Source organism: Salvelinus namaycush, chromosome 11, assembly GCF_016432855.1.
Source record: "Salvelinus namaycush isolate Seneca chromosome 11, SaNama_1.0, whole genome shotgun sequence".
In the NCBI taxonomy this organism is placed as follows: Eukaryota; Metazoa; Chordata; class Actinopteri; order Salmoniformes; family Salmonidae; genus Salvelinus; species Salvelinus namaycush.
Genome location: NC_052317.1, coordinates 16,800,294 through 16,814,878, shown reverse-complemented (window position 1 = coordinate 16,814,878; position 14,585 = coordinate 16,800,294). Strand labels below are relative to the sequence as shown.

The following is a 14,585-nucleotide window of genomic DNA, read 5'->3' as shown; positions in this document are numbered from 1 at the left end:
GAAATGTGAATGTGAGCAGCAGCTACATTAGGGACAAAACGAATGTGTATGTAAAATAACACATGCGCAAAACGTGATCAGGATACTTAGCTTTAAGAATGAGGGGCGAGCAGGGGCATGGGCGAAACCTCCGTATCAACAGCTGCGGTCTTTATTATTGATATCAGGGTGCGCACACAACTTTGCAAATGTTCTCAGTTACGTGTCGCGTATGTATTAATAAAAAATACCCATGCATGTTCATAATGATGGGATCGTGTGAACCACTGTTTATTCCCCAGAGGTAGGCTATACCCCATGATTCCATTATTTCATATTAACAATGACTTGTAATTCATCAGCATCTGCATGTGATGCCATCCAGCATATGGGGATGATCAGTGGCTGCCAGAGTAAATACAGAGAAATCTCCCTCCCAAAGGTTGATTTATTAGCTTATCGGAGGACAAAGGTACATTACAGCTCTATACTATTGAGTAAAGTTGATATAAGACTAGGGGTCAATCTACACACAATACTCAATAATGACAAAGCGAAAACAGGTTTTCAGACATTTTTGCAAATGTATTCAAAATAAAAAACAGAACTACCTTATTTACATAAGTATTCAGACCCTTTGCTATGAGACTCGAAATTGAGCTCAGGTGCATCCTGTTTCCATTGATCATCTATGAGATGTTTCTAAAACTTGATTGGAGTCCACCTGTGGTAAATTCAATTGATTGGACATGATTTGGAAAGGCACACACCTGTCTATATAAGGTCCCACAGTTGGCAGGGCATGTCAGAGACAGGATTGTGTCGAGGCACAGATCTGGGGAAGGGTACCAAAACATTTCTGCAGCATTGAAGGTCCCCAAGAACACAGTGGCCTCCAAAATTCTTAAATGGAAGAAGTTTGGAACGACCAAGACTCTTCCTAGAGCTGGCCGCCTGGCCAAACTGAGCAATCGGGGGAGAAGGGCCTTGGTCAGGGAGGTGAGCCAGAACCCGATGGTCACTCTGAAAGCGCTCCAGAGTTCCTCTGTGGAGATGGGAGAACCTTCCAGAAGGACAACCATCTCTGCAGCACTCCACCAATCAGGCCTTTATAGTAGAATGGCCAGACGGAAGCCATTCCTCAGTAAAAGGCACATGACAGGCAGCTTGGAGTTTGCCAAAAGGCACCTAAAGGACTCTCAGACCATGAGAAAGAAAATTCTCTGGTCTGATGAAACTAAGATTGAACTCTTTGTCCTGAATGCCAAGAGTCACGTCTGGATGAAACCTGGCCCCATCCCTACGGTGAAGCATGGTGGTGGCAGCATCATGCTGGGGGGGATGTTTTTTAGCGGCAGGGACTGGGAGACAAGTCAGGAAAGAGGGAAAGATGAATAGAGCAAAGCAAAGAGAGATCCTTGATGAAAACCTGCTCCAGAGCACTCAGGATCTAAGACTGGGGTGAAGGTTCAACTTCCAATAGGACAACGACCCTAAGCACACAGCCAAGACAACGCAGGAGTGGCTTCTGGACATGTCTCTGAATCTCCTTAAGTGGCCTTAAACCTGATCGAACATCTCTGAAAATAGCTATGCAGCAACGCTCCCCATCCAACCTGACAGAGCTTGAGAAGATCTGGAGACAAGAATGTGAGAAACTCCCCAAATACAGGTGTGCCAAGCTTGTAGCGTCATATCCAAGACAGCGCAAGGCTGTAATTGCTTCTAAAGGTGCTTCAAAAAAGTACTGAGTAAAGATCTGAATACTTTTGTAAATGTGATATTTTTTTTATAAATGTGCAAAAAGGTAAAAAAAAACTGTTTTTGGGGGTATTGTGTGTCGATTGATGAGGGAAAAAATATATTTATTCAATTTTAGAATAAGGCTGTAACGTAACAAATGTGGAAAAAGTCAAGGGGTCTGAATGTTTTCCGAACGCACTGTACCTCTATTGAAACATAGGCTGTGACTCCAATTTAATTGGCAGAGCAGACTCTTTGGTGTTTGTCCCAACATTTTACCCTAGCAATGCATTATGAGTAATGAAACATGGAAATATATCCACAGGGAAAAGCACACACAGGATATCAAAGTTATATGCTTAGTATTTTCATTGAGAGCCATCACATAAACACCATGTTCATGTGATGGCCCTAAATACATTTAAATACTCTGCATATAACTTTGATATCCTGCGTGTGTTTTTCCCTGTAGATACATTTTTACATTGACTCTTTTTGGAATTAGCACCGCAAACAACTACTAGGAACAATTTATTATAATCCTGGCTGCAAGGACTTGTGTTTGAAGTTATGAAATGCGGGAAAAATGTCCTGGATAGTGTAATGGTGTCATACCTAATTTTTCAGCAAATATTGTCTTTAGCAAACTAAGTGAGCGTACTACTGTCATTACTAGGCATGTGCATCTTCCCCTTTTCAAGATGATTCTATACGTATCTAGATACATGGGCTCCTTACGATACAGGAACGATATGTTTAGATGCACTTACATTGCACTAACATTTTCCATTCTAAATTAAAATCTGCTGCTGATGGAGTGGGCCTCTCTGAGCTGGATCTGTATGAGCTGACATTTCTGTGTGTGTGTGTGTGTGTGTGGTGTGTGGTGTGCGTGCGTGTGTGTGTGTGTGTGTGTACATTATGTATGTCTATGGTGTATGTAGGCATCTGAGCTGAGCCATAAGGGTGACTGGGCATCTACCATCTCACTATCAGATTAGGTGTATGTATTTGTGTATGTATTTGTCATTTTTGCAGATTAAGTGTTTGAGCTAGTAATGTATTAATATTTACCTTAAGAAAGGAACTACAGTATGACATAGCAGATGAATATATAGTGTAACCGGTGTGAAATGGCTAGCTAGTTAGTGATGTGCGCTAGTAGCGTTTCAATCGGTGACGTTTCCTGTTTCCTTTGCTCTGCAAGGGCTGCAGCTTTTGTGGAGCGATAGGTAACGATGCTTCGTGTGAGACAGTTCATGTCGATGTGTTCAGAGAGTCCTTGGTTCAAGCCCAGAAACAATGTTACAATAGCACAATTTTGGAATTCACCCCCGTCACCAAAATCAAATGGTTTTCACCAGTTGGAAGTTTTTACATAATGAGCTTCTTAGCTCTTGCTGCTTCGGCCATGCAGTGCGGCTCGCAAAAGTGATAGCTGTCCTCGTTATGTAATTATAACCTTTACCCTGTATATCTATAAATGACCATATACAGTGATTGTTTAAAGCAAAAATACCAAAGCTATTGCTGATGTTGAACCTGAACAATTGAAATAAAGTCGAATGTAAGCCCCGATCAACAGGTCTAGCCAGATGAGTGTTGTCTCCAGTGGCTTAGCCTACTTTTATTCCAGTAAAACACCATTTTCAACAGCGCATTTGATAACAACAACCTAGCAAATTACAATGTTTGTCACTCAACTAATAACACCTAATTTTGCATAAACCATGTTACAAGCATTTGAAGGCTGAAGGTGCTGCGTATATGTGCAAAATCAGGAATAGGCCTACCTCTCTTTGGTCAGTGTGTGAAGCTGGGCACAGTGCACAGTTTGACTAGCCTACTGTTATCGCCTGGGGTTGTTTGGCATGCAAAATGACTGTCAACGCAGTAACATGTTTAGTTTGACACTGAAGGACAGGATGCATCAGTTGTCAGAAAAGTGCTCCCGAGTGGCGCAGCGATCTAAGGCACTGCATCTTCAGTGCTAGAGGTGTCACTACAGACACCCTGGTTTGAATCCAGGCTGTATCACAACCGGACGTGATTGGGAGTCCCATAGGGCGGCGCACAATTGGCCCAGCATTGTCCGGGTTTGGCCAGCGTAGGCTGTCATTGTAAATAAGAATTTGTTCTTAACTGACTTGCCTAGTTAAATAAAAAAAGATGAGAGGCATTTTTGGAAGGTAGAAAGAAAGTAATATGAGCAACAACAAAAAAGGTGAATTGATAATGTTTCAATATATTTTCTGACCGGTGTATGCTGCATTTGGATCGATTTGGGGTCCCACTAACCGATGCACTCATATCCAATGTGTATTGGTGAATCGTTACATCCCTAGTCATTACTACATGATACTAGGCAAATCACAAATACTTGCTACGCCTACTAAATAGTATGGCGGTATGTGATTGAAATCAGAGCAATGATCTAGCAGACATGCCTCGTTTTGAGTGGGATATGTCAGCGGTAACATTGTTGATGCATGGCCCCTTCCACAAATTTGCTGCAATGTGACTTGCAGAGCAGACTCCATTAGTAATGTGAATTTGGTGTCGCACTCTTTTGGCCATGCGTTCTGAACAGCCAATTTTTGTAAAGTACATACTTTTTGTAATGTTTTTGTAATGTATTTTGTTCCCCAATGGCTTCACTTTACACTTAAAAGTGTACACTATAAAGAGTAAAACAAAGTATAGGGTGATTCCACTCTAGTGGGACGGGAAAATATAGTTTCCACTGGAACATTTCTGCGGGGACTTGCTTCCATTCAGCCACAAGCATTAGTGAACTGGGGCATTGTCTTGATGAAATAGGAAAGGTCCTTCCCCAAACTGTTGCCACAAAGTTGGAAGCACAGAATCATCTAGAATGTCATTGTATGCTGTAACGTTAAGATTTCCCTTCATTGGAACTAAGGGGCCTAGCTTTAACCATGAAAAACAGCCCCACACCATTATTCCTCCTCCACCAGACTTTACAGTTGGCACTATACATTCGGGCAGGTAGCGTTCTCCTGACATCTGCCAATCCCAGATTTTTCCATCGGACTGACAGATGGTGTAGCGTGATTCATCACTCCAGAGAATGCGTTTCCACTACTCCAAAGTCCAATGGTGACGAGCGTTACACAACTCCAGCCGACACTAGGCATTGCGCATGGTGATCTTAGGCATGTGTGCAGTTCTTGTGCTGAAATCGCTTCCAGAGGCCGTTTGGAACTCAGTAGTGAGTGTTGCAACCAAGGACTAATTTGAAGGGTTGTCTACATACTTGGAGATAGTTTAGTGCCTAATATAATGTACATGGATGAATACATGTACAATTTTTCTTTAAATGGTTACCTGATCTTTCATTTATCTCTCGGATATAGGACAGACACTTCAGAATAATTCATTTTTGGTACTGACTGTCTGTTGTTCCATGTGTGTGAATCTGTCTGTTATTCAAAGTGTTTATTTTGGCTAATAGCAGTAACGCTAAATTTAATGTTTCATCCTATAATTTTTTTCAATTTTTTTTATAGCTTAAAGGGGTCTAAAAATTCTAAATCAAATAGTTAAATAATCCTTGGTATGACCATCTTAACTCTTTGACGCCCTTGGATGTGACCAATTTATTTTTGGATGCAATGTTCAGACATTCAAAGAAGTGGTGACAGCATAACACAATCATCCAATCCGGAAAATGTTGGCTATATTAGTCCTATCGCTGAGTTTGAGCTAACACAAGTGGTCATATTTATCTAACTCTCGGCTGACAGAACCATAATATGAATTAGCTAATATAAATGACTAAATCAAATCAAATCACATTTTATTAGTCACATGCACCGAAAACAACAGGTGTAGAGCTTACAGTGAAATGCTTACTTACGAGCCCCTGAACAACAATGCAATTAAAAAAAAAATAAGAATAAGAAATAAAAGTAAGAAGTAATTAAAGAGCAGCAGTAAAATAACAACAGTGAGACTATATACGGGGGGAACCGGTACAGAGTCAATGTGCGAGGGCACCGGTTAGTTGAGGTAATATGTACATGTAGGTAGAGTTATTAAAGTGACTATGCATAGATGTTAACAACAGAGAGTAGCAGCTGTGTAAAGGGGGGGGAGGCAATGCAAATAGTCTGGGTGGCCATTTGATTAGATGTTCAGGAGTCTTATGGCCCAGCGTCTTCCGGGTTAGGATTTGGCCGGGTACGCCGTCATTGTAAATAAGAATTTGTTCTTATCTGACTTGCCTAGTTAAATAAAAAATATTTGTAAAAATAAAAATTTCATCACATCACGGGTGAGCTCACCATTGATCAAAATAACAAAATTGAGTAAAGCACTTTCTAAAAATCAAAAGTAATTTGAAGATGGGTAGTTTGTGCGCACCGCCATATCTGTTATATCGGGTCAACCAAAGATAAGAAGAGGAAACAAGATGACTTTGGTCTGTTTTCAGTGCGCATGTTGAAGGGGGTGTGTTGTCTACCATCATTCACTTCCCTTCATTCACTTCCGGAAGATTACTCGAAAGATGAGTGAACCATCCCTCATCTCATTTTGTTATAACATCTTTGGTCTGACATTTACGTGACACCCAGAATGCATCGTATAATGTCAACAAATATGGCACCACACATAGCTGGCAAATAGCTTAGCATTAGCTCATCATAATCAGTAGAACCTTCAAGAAATATTTTACACACATCATATGTGTCCCTTACAACCTATACAAGAATTTGAATTTTTTTAACCAGGCAAATCAGTTAAGAACAAATTCTTATTTACAATGACAACCTACCGGGGAACAGTGGGTTAACTGCCTTGTTCAGGGGGAGAACAACAGATTTTTACTTTGTCAGCTTGGGGATTTGAGCCAACAATCTTTCGGTTACTGGCCCAACACTCTAACCACTAGGCTACCTGCTACCCCAGAAATCCATGATTTGTCATCAGTACTTGAAAACATGTGAATAAAACAGTAAATAAATTATGCTCCATACATACACTACTGGTCAAAAGTTTTAAAACACCTACTCATTCAAGGGTTTTTCTTTATTTGTACTATTTTCTACATTTTAGAATAGTAGTGAAGACATCAAAAGTATGAAATAACACACATGGAATCATGTAGTAACCACAAAAGTGTTTAAAAAAAGTGTTTAACAAATCAAAATATATTTTATATTTGAGATTCTTCAAAGTAGCCACCCTTTGCCTTGATGACAACTTTGCAAACTCTTGGCATTCTCTCAACAATGAAGGCAATGCGAGCGCCAGCCAGAAAATGTGCCAGGGGGGAAAAGTGTGTGCTAGACTGCGCAAACGTCTGCATACTTGATCTGGGAGGTGCTTGGGCTCTCATCAAAGAGAAAAGTTTGTCCGGTTCAGCTAAGCCTCAAACATAAGTCGTCCGTAACAGTGAAAGGGCTACTTCCATGTGAACACACCTCAATTCAAAATAATTTAAAATGGACAAGTTGAAATATAGCCTATAGATAAATAGCAGGCAGCGTGTGTCTTGGTTGAGGGCAGCGTGGGTTAACTGTTGTGTAACAATCCCATTTTGGAACAGTGAGTGCATTCTGACATCATGTACATAATGATGGGGCAACCGTTAGAGATATTTATACAACGGGTGTGTCTAATCCTGAATGCTGATTGGTTGAAACTGCTTTCCAGACGGTGTCTCGTCCACAAGTTACCACCGGCTAAATCTATGATGTTAAAATGCCTATTTACTCTGTTCCATTTGACAGCGCAATCCATTGTCTCATCAGCCCAGCCAGGCATTTCATAAACTTGATCTAACCCTAACCCTACAAAAAGCATCTTGACATTATCTCACATTTCTTTTAGACTAACAATTAGTTTTAAATAGCGGAGATATGTATAAATGTAACTTTTTTCTAAGTGCTATGTTTGTTGCATTATTCTAACCACTGGTTGATGTGTGTTGATAAAATACAATAACATTTGTATGTGTTTTGCTGGAGACAAATCCAATTTCCCCTTGTTGGATTAATAAAGTTTATTCAATTCAAATCCACATTGGCTTGAAAGGTCTTATGTTATAGAAAAGTAATAGAAAAGCAATTGAATACAAGTGAGCAGCTACTGTAATTCCAGAAGAAGCACTTATACAGCAGTATGACCAATCATGCTACTCCTGCTAGCTGTAAGCATACAGTATACCAAAACAATGGCTGAATATAACTATTAGAATGATATCATATTGGCCTGTAACAATACAGGTCCTACATTGATCCTACTCTGAAACGAGAGTAGGACCAATGCAGAGCTAACTTTGGAATGCTATGCATTCTAGTGGTAAACATAGACACTAAATCAATCCCTGGATATCACTATTAGAATGATATCAGACTGGCCTGTGACAACACTTTACTGCTGAACTCCAAATGTTTGCCAAGACGACTCAACTAAGTGCAGGCTGTGTGAAGTTATGACACCTCTGTCACCAGGATGATACTGCAATGCGAACCTGATAGGCCAAAAATACCTGTCACAACTTTACTACAGCTAGGCTACATCCCAAATGACACCCTATTCCCTATTTAGTGTACTATTTTTGTCCAGGGCCCATACAAGTAATACACTATACAGGGAATAGGGTGCCATTTGGGATGCATACCTAGTCCCACATCACACTTCCTAGCTGCACAGATTGTTCTGCCATGTGAATAGACAACCCCATTCAAAGAGTCCTTTCTGTCAAATCAGCACCATGGACAGCGGCCAGAGTTATAAACAGAACACCACTCTGCCTGTTATTTCCCCTTCCCCATGAGAATGAAAGAACCTTGGGTAGGGTATCAATATCAAGGCTATTCTAAAGAGTTGAGTCTACAATCTAGGCTAGTCTATAAATTGTAAACATCACAGGTTGTAGTGATATAGCTCTACACCTGTTAACACTCCCAGCAAGTAAACACATATATCTATTAATCTCAGTGAGGTCATAGGATCTGCAAATAGCTTGAATATTTTGTACATACATTCCTTTACTTGAGTGAGTGGCTATTCCATCATCAATAGGTTCGCGGCCTGCACTTTCAGCTATCAATGCTAGTAATTGATAGCACATAACACACCTGAAACTAGCAAAGTTGTTGTAAAATGTAAATGTCATTTTGGTATTACTAGTTATTATGCTCGTTTATGTTTGCTATGCATAGGTCTACAGTGCTGATTCGCATTTGAAATAGGCTTATTGTCGTCATCTTTACCTCGACATGTAGCTTACTAACTGTACACTGTGAAATGATGAGGAATTTTAGTTAGGCCTAGAGTGTATTGTATTGCATGAACTAATCTCACGTGTAATAATGGACATGGCGGAAACAGTCTTCTAATAACAATAATAAACAGTTATGAAGCATGGGCATTGCAAGTGAGGATTCTGAACGTTGAGAATGTATCATCCGAACTCACCTAGGACGAAAAAGGGGAGCTCGGTGTTTTCTAGATCGTCCACGACGACTATTTCCCCCGGAAAATCATTTCTGACGGAGAACAGAAGCTTGGGCTCGGAGGCCGACGGACTATGCATGATGCTCAGGTCGTTTTCTCTCAAAAACGGCAGCGCAGACACGGTGACGCTTTTCATTTTGCATTCCAAATCTTGGGAATGGTCCTCGTCGGCATTCAAACCTTGAATATTAGCAGCTTTGAAGGTAAGAATCCATGCGAGCGAGAAAAGCAATCTCAGATCCATCATCATGCCTGGCATCACCGCTACTTCGTATCCCTCTGTTCAAACCAGCTTCACTTCAATACCGGCTGCCTGCAGGAGGAAGAGGAGCAAGGGGGATGCGCTTGCAAAGCACACATTTCCGGATTGTTGCGTGCAGAAAATAAACGCCTCTTATTTCGCATAAATCCCCATATGCTCTGTCACATGGTTAAAGATTATTTGTGATCATTTCAATGCAGTTTAGGAGTGTGCTTGCGGGGAAGGAAAATAAGCGCAGCACTACTGACCCCAATATTGGAATTGTCCACATCAAGCCATTGGTAATTCTGCTTAACTGTCTGTGAGCCCACTAGACTAGTGCAATATGGGATAATGTTAATTGCGCGCCAAAACGTTCATAGAGGTTTATTATAGGCTTCAGTTACAGCATGTATTTATTTAGTCGTCTTTTGAATTTGTATTTGTTGACTACAGTGTAAATATATTTATTCATGAAAAAAATATTACACTTTGAATAAGTAGGCATACACGTGTATGGTTAGGCTACAGCAGTATTTGTCTAAAAACATATGAGAGACAAATCTGCATATGCTAAAAGTTAAACACATCATATGAAAATCCTCAAATGAGATCAGACAGTCACCATCTGCCTCCACATATTGTGAGGATTTGCAATGGTCCAAACAAACTGTTAGTATTCATCTGAAAACATCAACCCTATGTTTTATTACAGCATCTGCCTTGTCAATAAACCCAGAGGTAACTCCAGTATGCTAGGTCACCCAAATTGAAAATAGTAAATTATGGATTACCCTACCTTGCTGTCATTGAAACATGAAAAGTAAACAATCAATGAATATCAGGAGGACTGGATGGAATAAACACTGCATAACTCAAACTATCACAGACACCATGCATATATTAATGCGGTGGTTGCAAGAGACTTGCAAGAGAGTGGAGTCATCAATATTCATAAAGAATAAAGTTTGCATGGGGTTTTGTACAGCCTCTAGTCTGATAACCATGGGAGCAGAAAGAAAGAGAACATCTGAGTTGCAAGTGGCAGGTGCAGAGAGGGAGGGAGGGCACAAAGTCTGGTTCTAAGAATGATCTCCCTGTGTAATCTTGAGCTCCTTCCAGCATTCGAGCAAGGCTTTAGCAAACTGTATAGCGGTTCTGTGATTAAATGCCACACAATTTATTTCCAACTGTGACCTGCACCATAATTGAGCTCTCAGGGTGGGAAAGAGCAAGACAGCACCATCACCATTACAATCGCAATCTCTGGTTCTATGATATCCCTTATTTTTGGGTGATCTTTCAGCAGCACATGTCTCATTGGCATGTTATTGCGGTCTCCAGTGTCTACTATATGTCCCAAATGGCACCTTATTTCCTATATAGTTCACTACTTTTGACTAGAGCCCTATGGGCCCTTGTCAAACGTAGTGTACTATAAAGGGAAAAGGGTGCCATTTGGGACATAGACAGTTTGTGGATTATTGTTGTCCTCATATTGAAACACCCCTGAGATGAGCAACACCAGCATCAGGTTTTATTTTCTTCAATAACACTCTGGAGTGTCATGTATCCAGTAATTAAGAGAGATTTAGTTATTGAAATGGTTCATCAGTAAAAATACATCTGGGAGACTAAAATACTTTTTTTTCCAATCTAGGAATTACTAATTTGTGTGCTTGCTATAATGAGCTAATTTGATTTCATGCTCAAACCCTTACCTATACAGTAGACTCATAGAAAACACATGGTTGTTTACATGGTTCATTTTGAATGCCAAAAACATTAGGTGTGCTTCATTTGCTATCAAACCCACATCTACACCTCAACTTCTTCACATACTGGGCATGTAAAATGTGTGCCCTACAGTTAAAGTATCTAGATGAAAATCTACATACAGTGCCTTCAGAAAGTAATCTACTTATTTACACAAGTATTCAGACCCTTTGATATGAGGCTCGAAATTGAGCTCAGGTGCATGCCGTTTCCATTGATCATCTTTGAGATGTTTCTACAACTTGATTGGAGTCCACATGTGGTAAATTCTATTGATTGGACATGATTTGGAAAGGCACACACCTGTTCTTTATAAGGTCCCACAATTGGCAGTACATGTCAGAGCAAAAACCAAGCCATGAGGTCTAAGGTATTGAGGATTGTGTTGAAACACAGATCTGGGGAAGGGTACCAAAATATTCTGTAGCATTGAAGGTCCCCAAGACCGCAGTTGCCTCATTCTTAAATGGAAGAAGTTTGGAACCACCAAGACTCTTCCTAGATCTGTCCGCCCGGCCAAACTGAGCAATCGGGGGAGAAGGACCTTGGTCAGGGAGGTGATCAAGAACCTGATGGTCAATCTGACACAGCTTCAGAGTTCCTCTGTGGAGATGGGAGAACCTTCCAGAAGGACAACCATCTCTGCAGCACTCCACCAATCAGGCCTTCATGGTAGAGTGGCCAAAAGGCCCCTAAAGAGTCTCAGACCATGAGAAACAAAATGCTCTGGTCTGATGAAAACAAGATTGAATTCTTGAGGAAAAAAATAAATGTTATACATTTTAGAATAAGGCTGTAACGTAACAAAATGTGGAATAAGTCAACGGGTCTGAATACTTTCCAAATGCACTGTATAACCACAATTTCCTATGGGTCTTGAACTATTTTGGAATAAAATAAGCTAAATCCTTGAAATACCTAAAAATAAGGATAGAACTGAATTCGGTATTTCAGATCCTTAACCATATTCACCAGAATATGTTTGAGTTTTATGTGATTGACATTCCATGACCCTAACCCTCTACTGCACACATTTAGGTTTTTCATGAAAAATAATATTCCATCATATTTTTGGAAGTTTTAAGCTTTCTGATAATGTATCAATAATACAAATATATCACTATAACCTCCTACACCTCAGGGCAACACTGTGGCATAAGGGTACTAAAACACCAAGGAAAATCTGATATTTTCAGAACTTCTACTAAGTAGAATATAGCAGAAAAAATAACTATTTTTTCATAAAATACAAGTTGGGCATAAACTAGTATTTCACTGCCTCTCAAACCTGATTCTGGGGTCCATTCTTCCTCGCTGTCACTGTCTTAAATCTCACTGTCTTCAGAATCAGAGGGTATGATTCTAACTGCTCAATTAGGCTACTTTAGCCGATAGAATGTCCCTGTGTCCATTGCCTGTGAGTGTCAGTGAATATTTTGGCAAAAACATTGACAAAGGCCATCATTTAACATAATTGTACATGTTTTTCACTGAACATGACATTGCCCTGAAAAGTAGCCTAACTGCACAACGTTGCCCTGAGGCAACACAAAAGGGTAGCCTAACTGCACAACGTTGCCCTGAGGCAACAAAAATAAAACATATTTTTTTGAATATATATCAAAACGAAATATGTTAAAAACCTATCAAATATTCTTCTTTGTAGGTTCTTACACAAGTACATATTTTTAATTGTCAAGTTCTCTATTTCAACATGCAAAATAATGAAATGTAGCTGACCCTTTGCTCACACAATGTGATCACGTCGCTCTGTTTCCTGAAAAAAAAAGCCCTGCCCCAATTGTTACATCATACCAACTTCTGCATCTCATTGGATTGTTTAAATAATAATAAGGGGGGTGAGGGGCAATAAGATGTTCTGTTGCCTGAGGGCAACGATGTGCAGTAGAGGGTTAAGAATCACCCTCACTTTGAGTAGCAACTGGAAAAAGAGAATATAGGCAAATAAAGTATTTGACTAAGATGGTTATAATTGGGTGATGATGAGACCAATAATGCCACAATGATAACATGCGAGATTAATTCATTTGAGTGAACTCTACAACCATTTTAAGTTCTAGTCTACACTACATTTTTAAACTGGATCGGCCCATTGCGGCAGAGCCTCTAACAAAAACAATGAAAGCCTATAGTTACAGCAATTCCTGGACAATAGATGACTGCTAAAATCAAATATACCAAATGTGAGTCGACTAGCTCTTTAAACAGTATCCACATTCAAAACGGAAGCCTGTCAGCTTCTTCTCAAGAGATTGTACCTTTGGAATTTTTTATATGTCAACTTCAGAAGACAAATTGCAGTAGGATACATCTGCCACATGGCATCCCAGGATAGATTACCTGAGTCTCTAAGCGGCCCACGCTCAGAGTGTAGAGGTGGGCAAGAACTCCCTTAAACCCACCACAAAGGCCTGACCTTCTAGTTATAGGCATGATCACCCCCTTGGGCCAAAAGCATCTGGCAAGGTAATGTATAGTTGGCATGTAAAACGATGCCACAAGAAGCACAAAGATCAGAAGGCTTGTGTATCCTAAAGTTTGACCATCTGTGGCTTATTGGCTGTCATTAAGGTTTCTAATTTGGGGGTGACTTGGGAATTAGCCAAATGAGGGTAGAAAATTACCCAACTCCCTCTGAGATGTTGTGGACATATTTACACCTTAATTGTCTTTGTCTTATTGCCATGACATTGGGAGGCCGAGAGACCAAGGAGTTGTGGGCGTTCACACAAGCTTGTTGTGTTTGTTACATTATCTATTCGAGGAAATAGCCCTACAGCCACCCTTACAGTGTTGTGTTTATCAAGTCAATTCATAAGTTAAATAAAAATACCTCCATTTATGTTAATTGAAATGACTGTGGCTTGACTTTAACACCTTAATGTGAAATATCACACATTTAGAAAACTAGCACAGACAGTTCAGGGAAACATTACAGTTTAAAAAAGATATTGCTATGCAAGGAGGAGAAGACATACTGTACATATGTAACAAAAATACCACAGAAATGCTCCAAGCCCAAACTGAGCTTGAGCTTATTTTATCAAGGCCAAGAAGGTAAAACAATTTACATTCTAAAAATATTCTGAAAAGATATATTTAGAGCCAAAAAGATCAGAGAATGGGGGATATCATGTAATACATTAATATTATCTGGCTATCATGACTACACTGAACAAAAATATAAACGCAACATGTAATAATTTCAAAGATTTTACTGAGTTACAGTTCATATAAGGAAATCAGTCAGATAAAATAAATAAATTAGGCCCTAATCTATGGATTTCACATGACTGGGAATGCAGATATGCATCTGTTGGTTACAGATACCTTTAAA

At 39.8% G+C, this 14,585-nt stretch overlaps 1 protein-coding gene across 1 annotated transcript in view; it reads right to left on the bottom strand.

Annotated features, from left to right (window-relative positions):
• The window catches only part of LOC120056310 (astrotactin-1-like), a 247,741-nt gene extending 238,272 nt beyond the window's left edge, over window positions 1-9,469 (bottom strand). The window contains exon 1 of the mRNA XM_039004549.1: window positions 9,172-9,469. Within this exon, the coding sequence (XP_038860477.1) occupies window positions 9,172-9,469 (298 nt within the window). The remainder of the gene's footprint in view (window positions 1-9,171) is intronic.
• Between the last annotated feature and the right edge of the window lie 5,116 nt (window positions 9,470-14,585).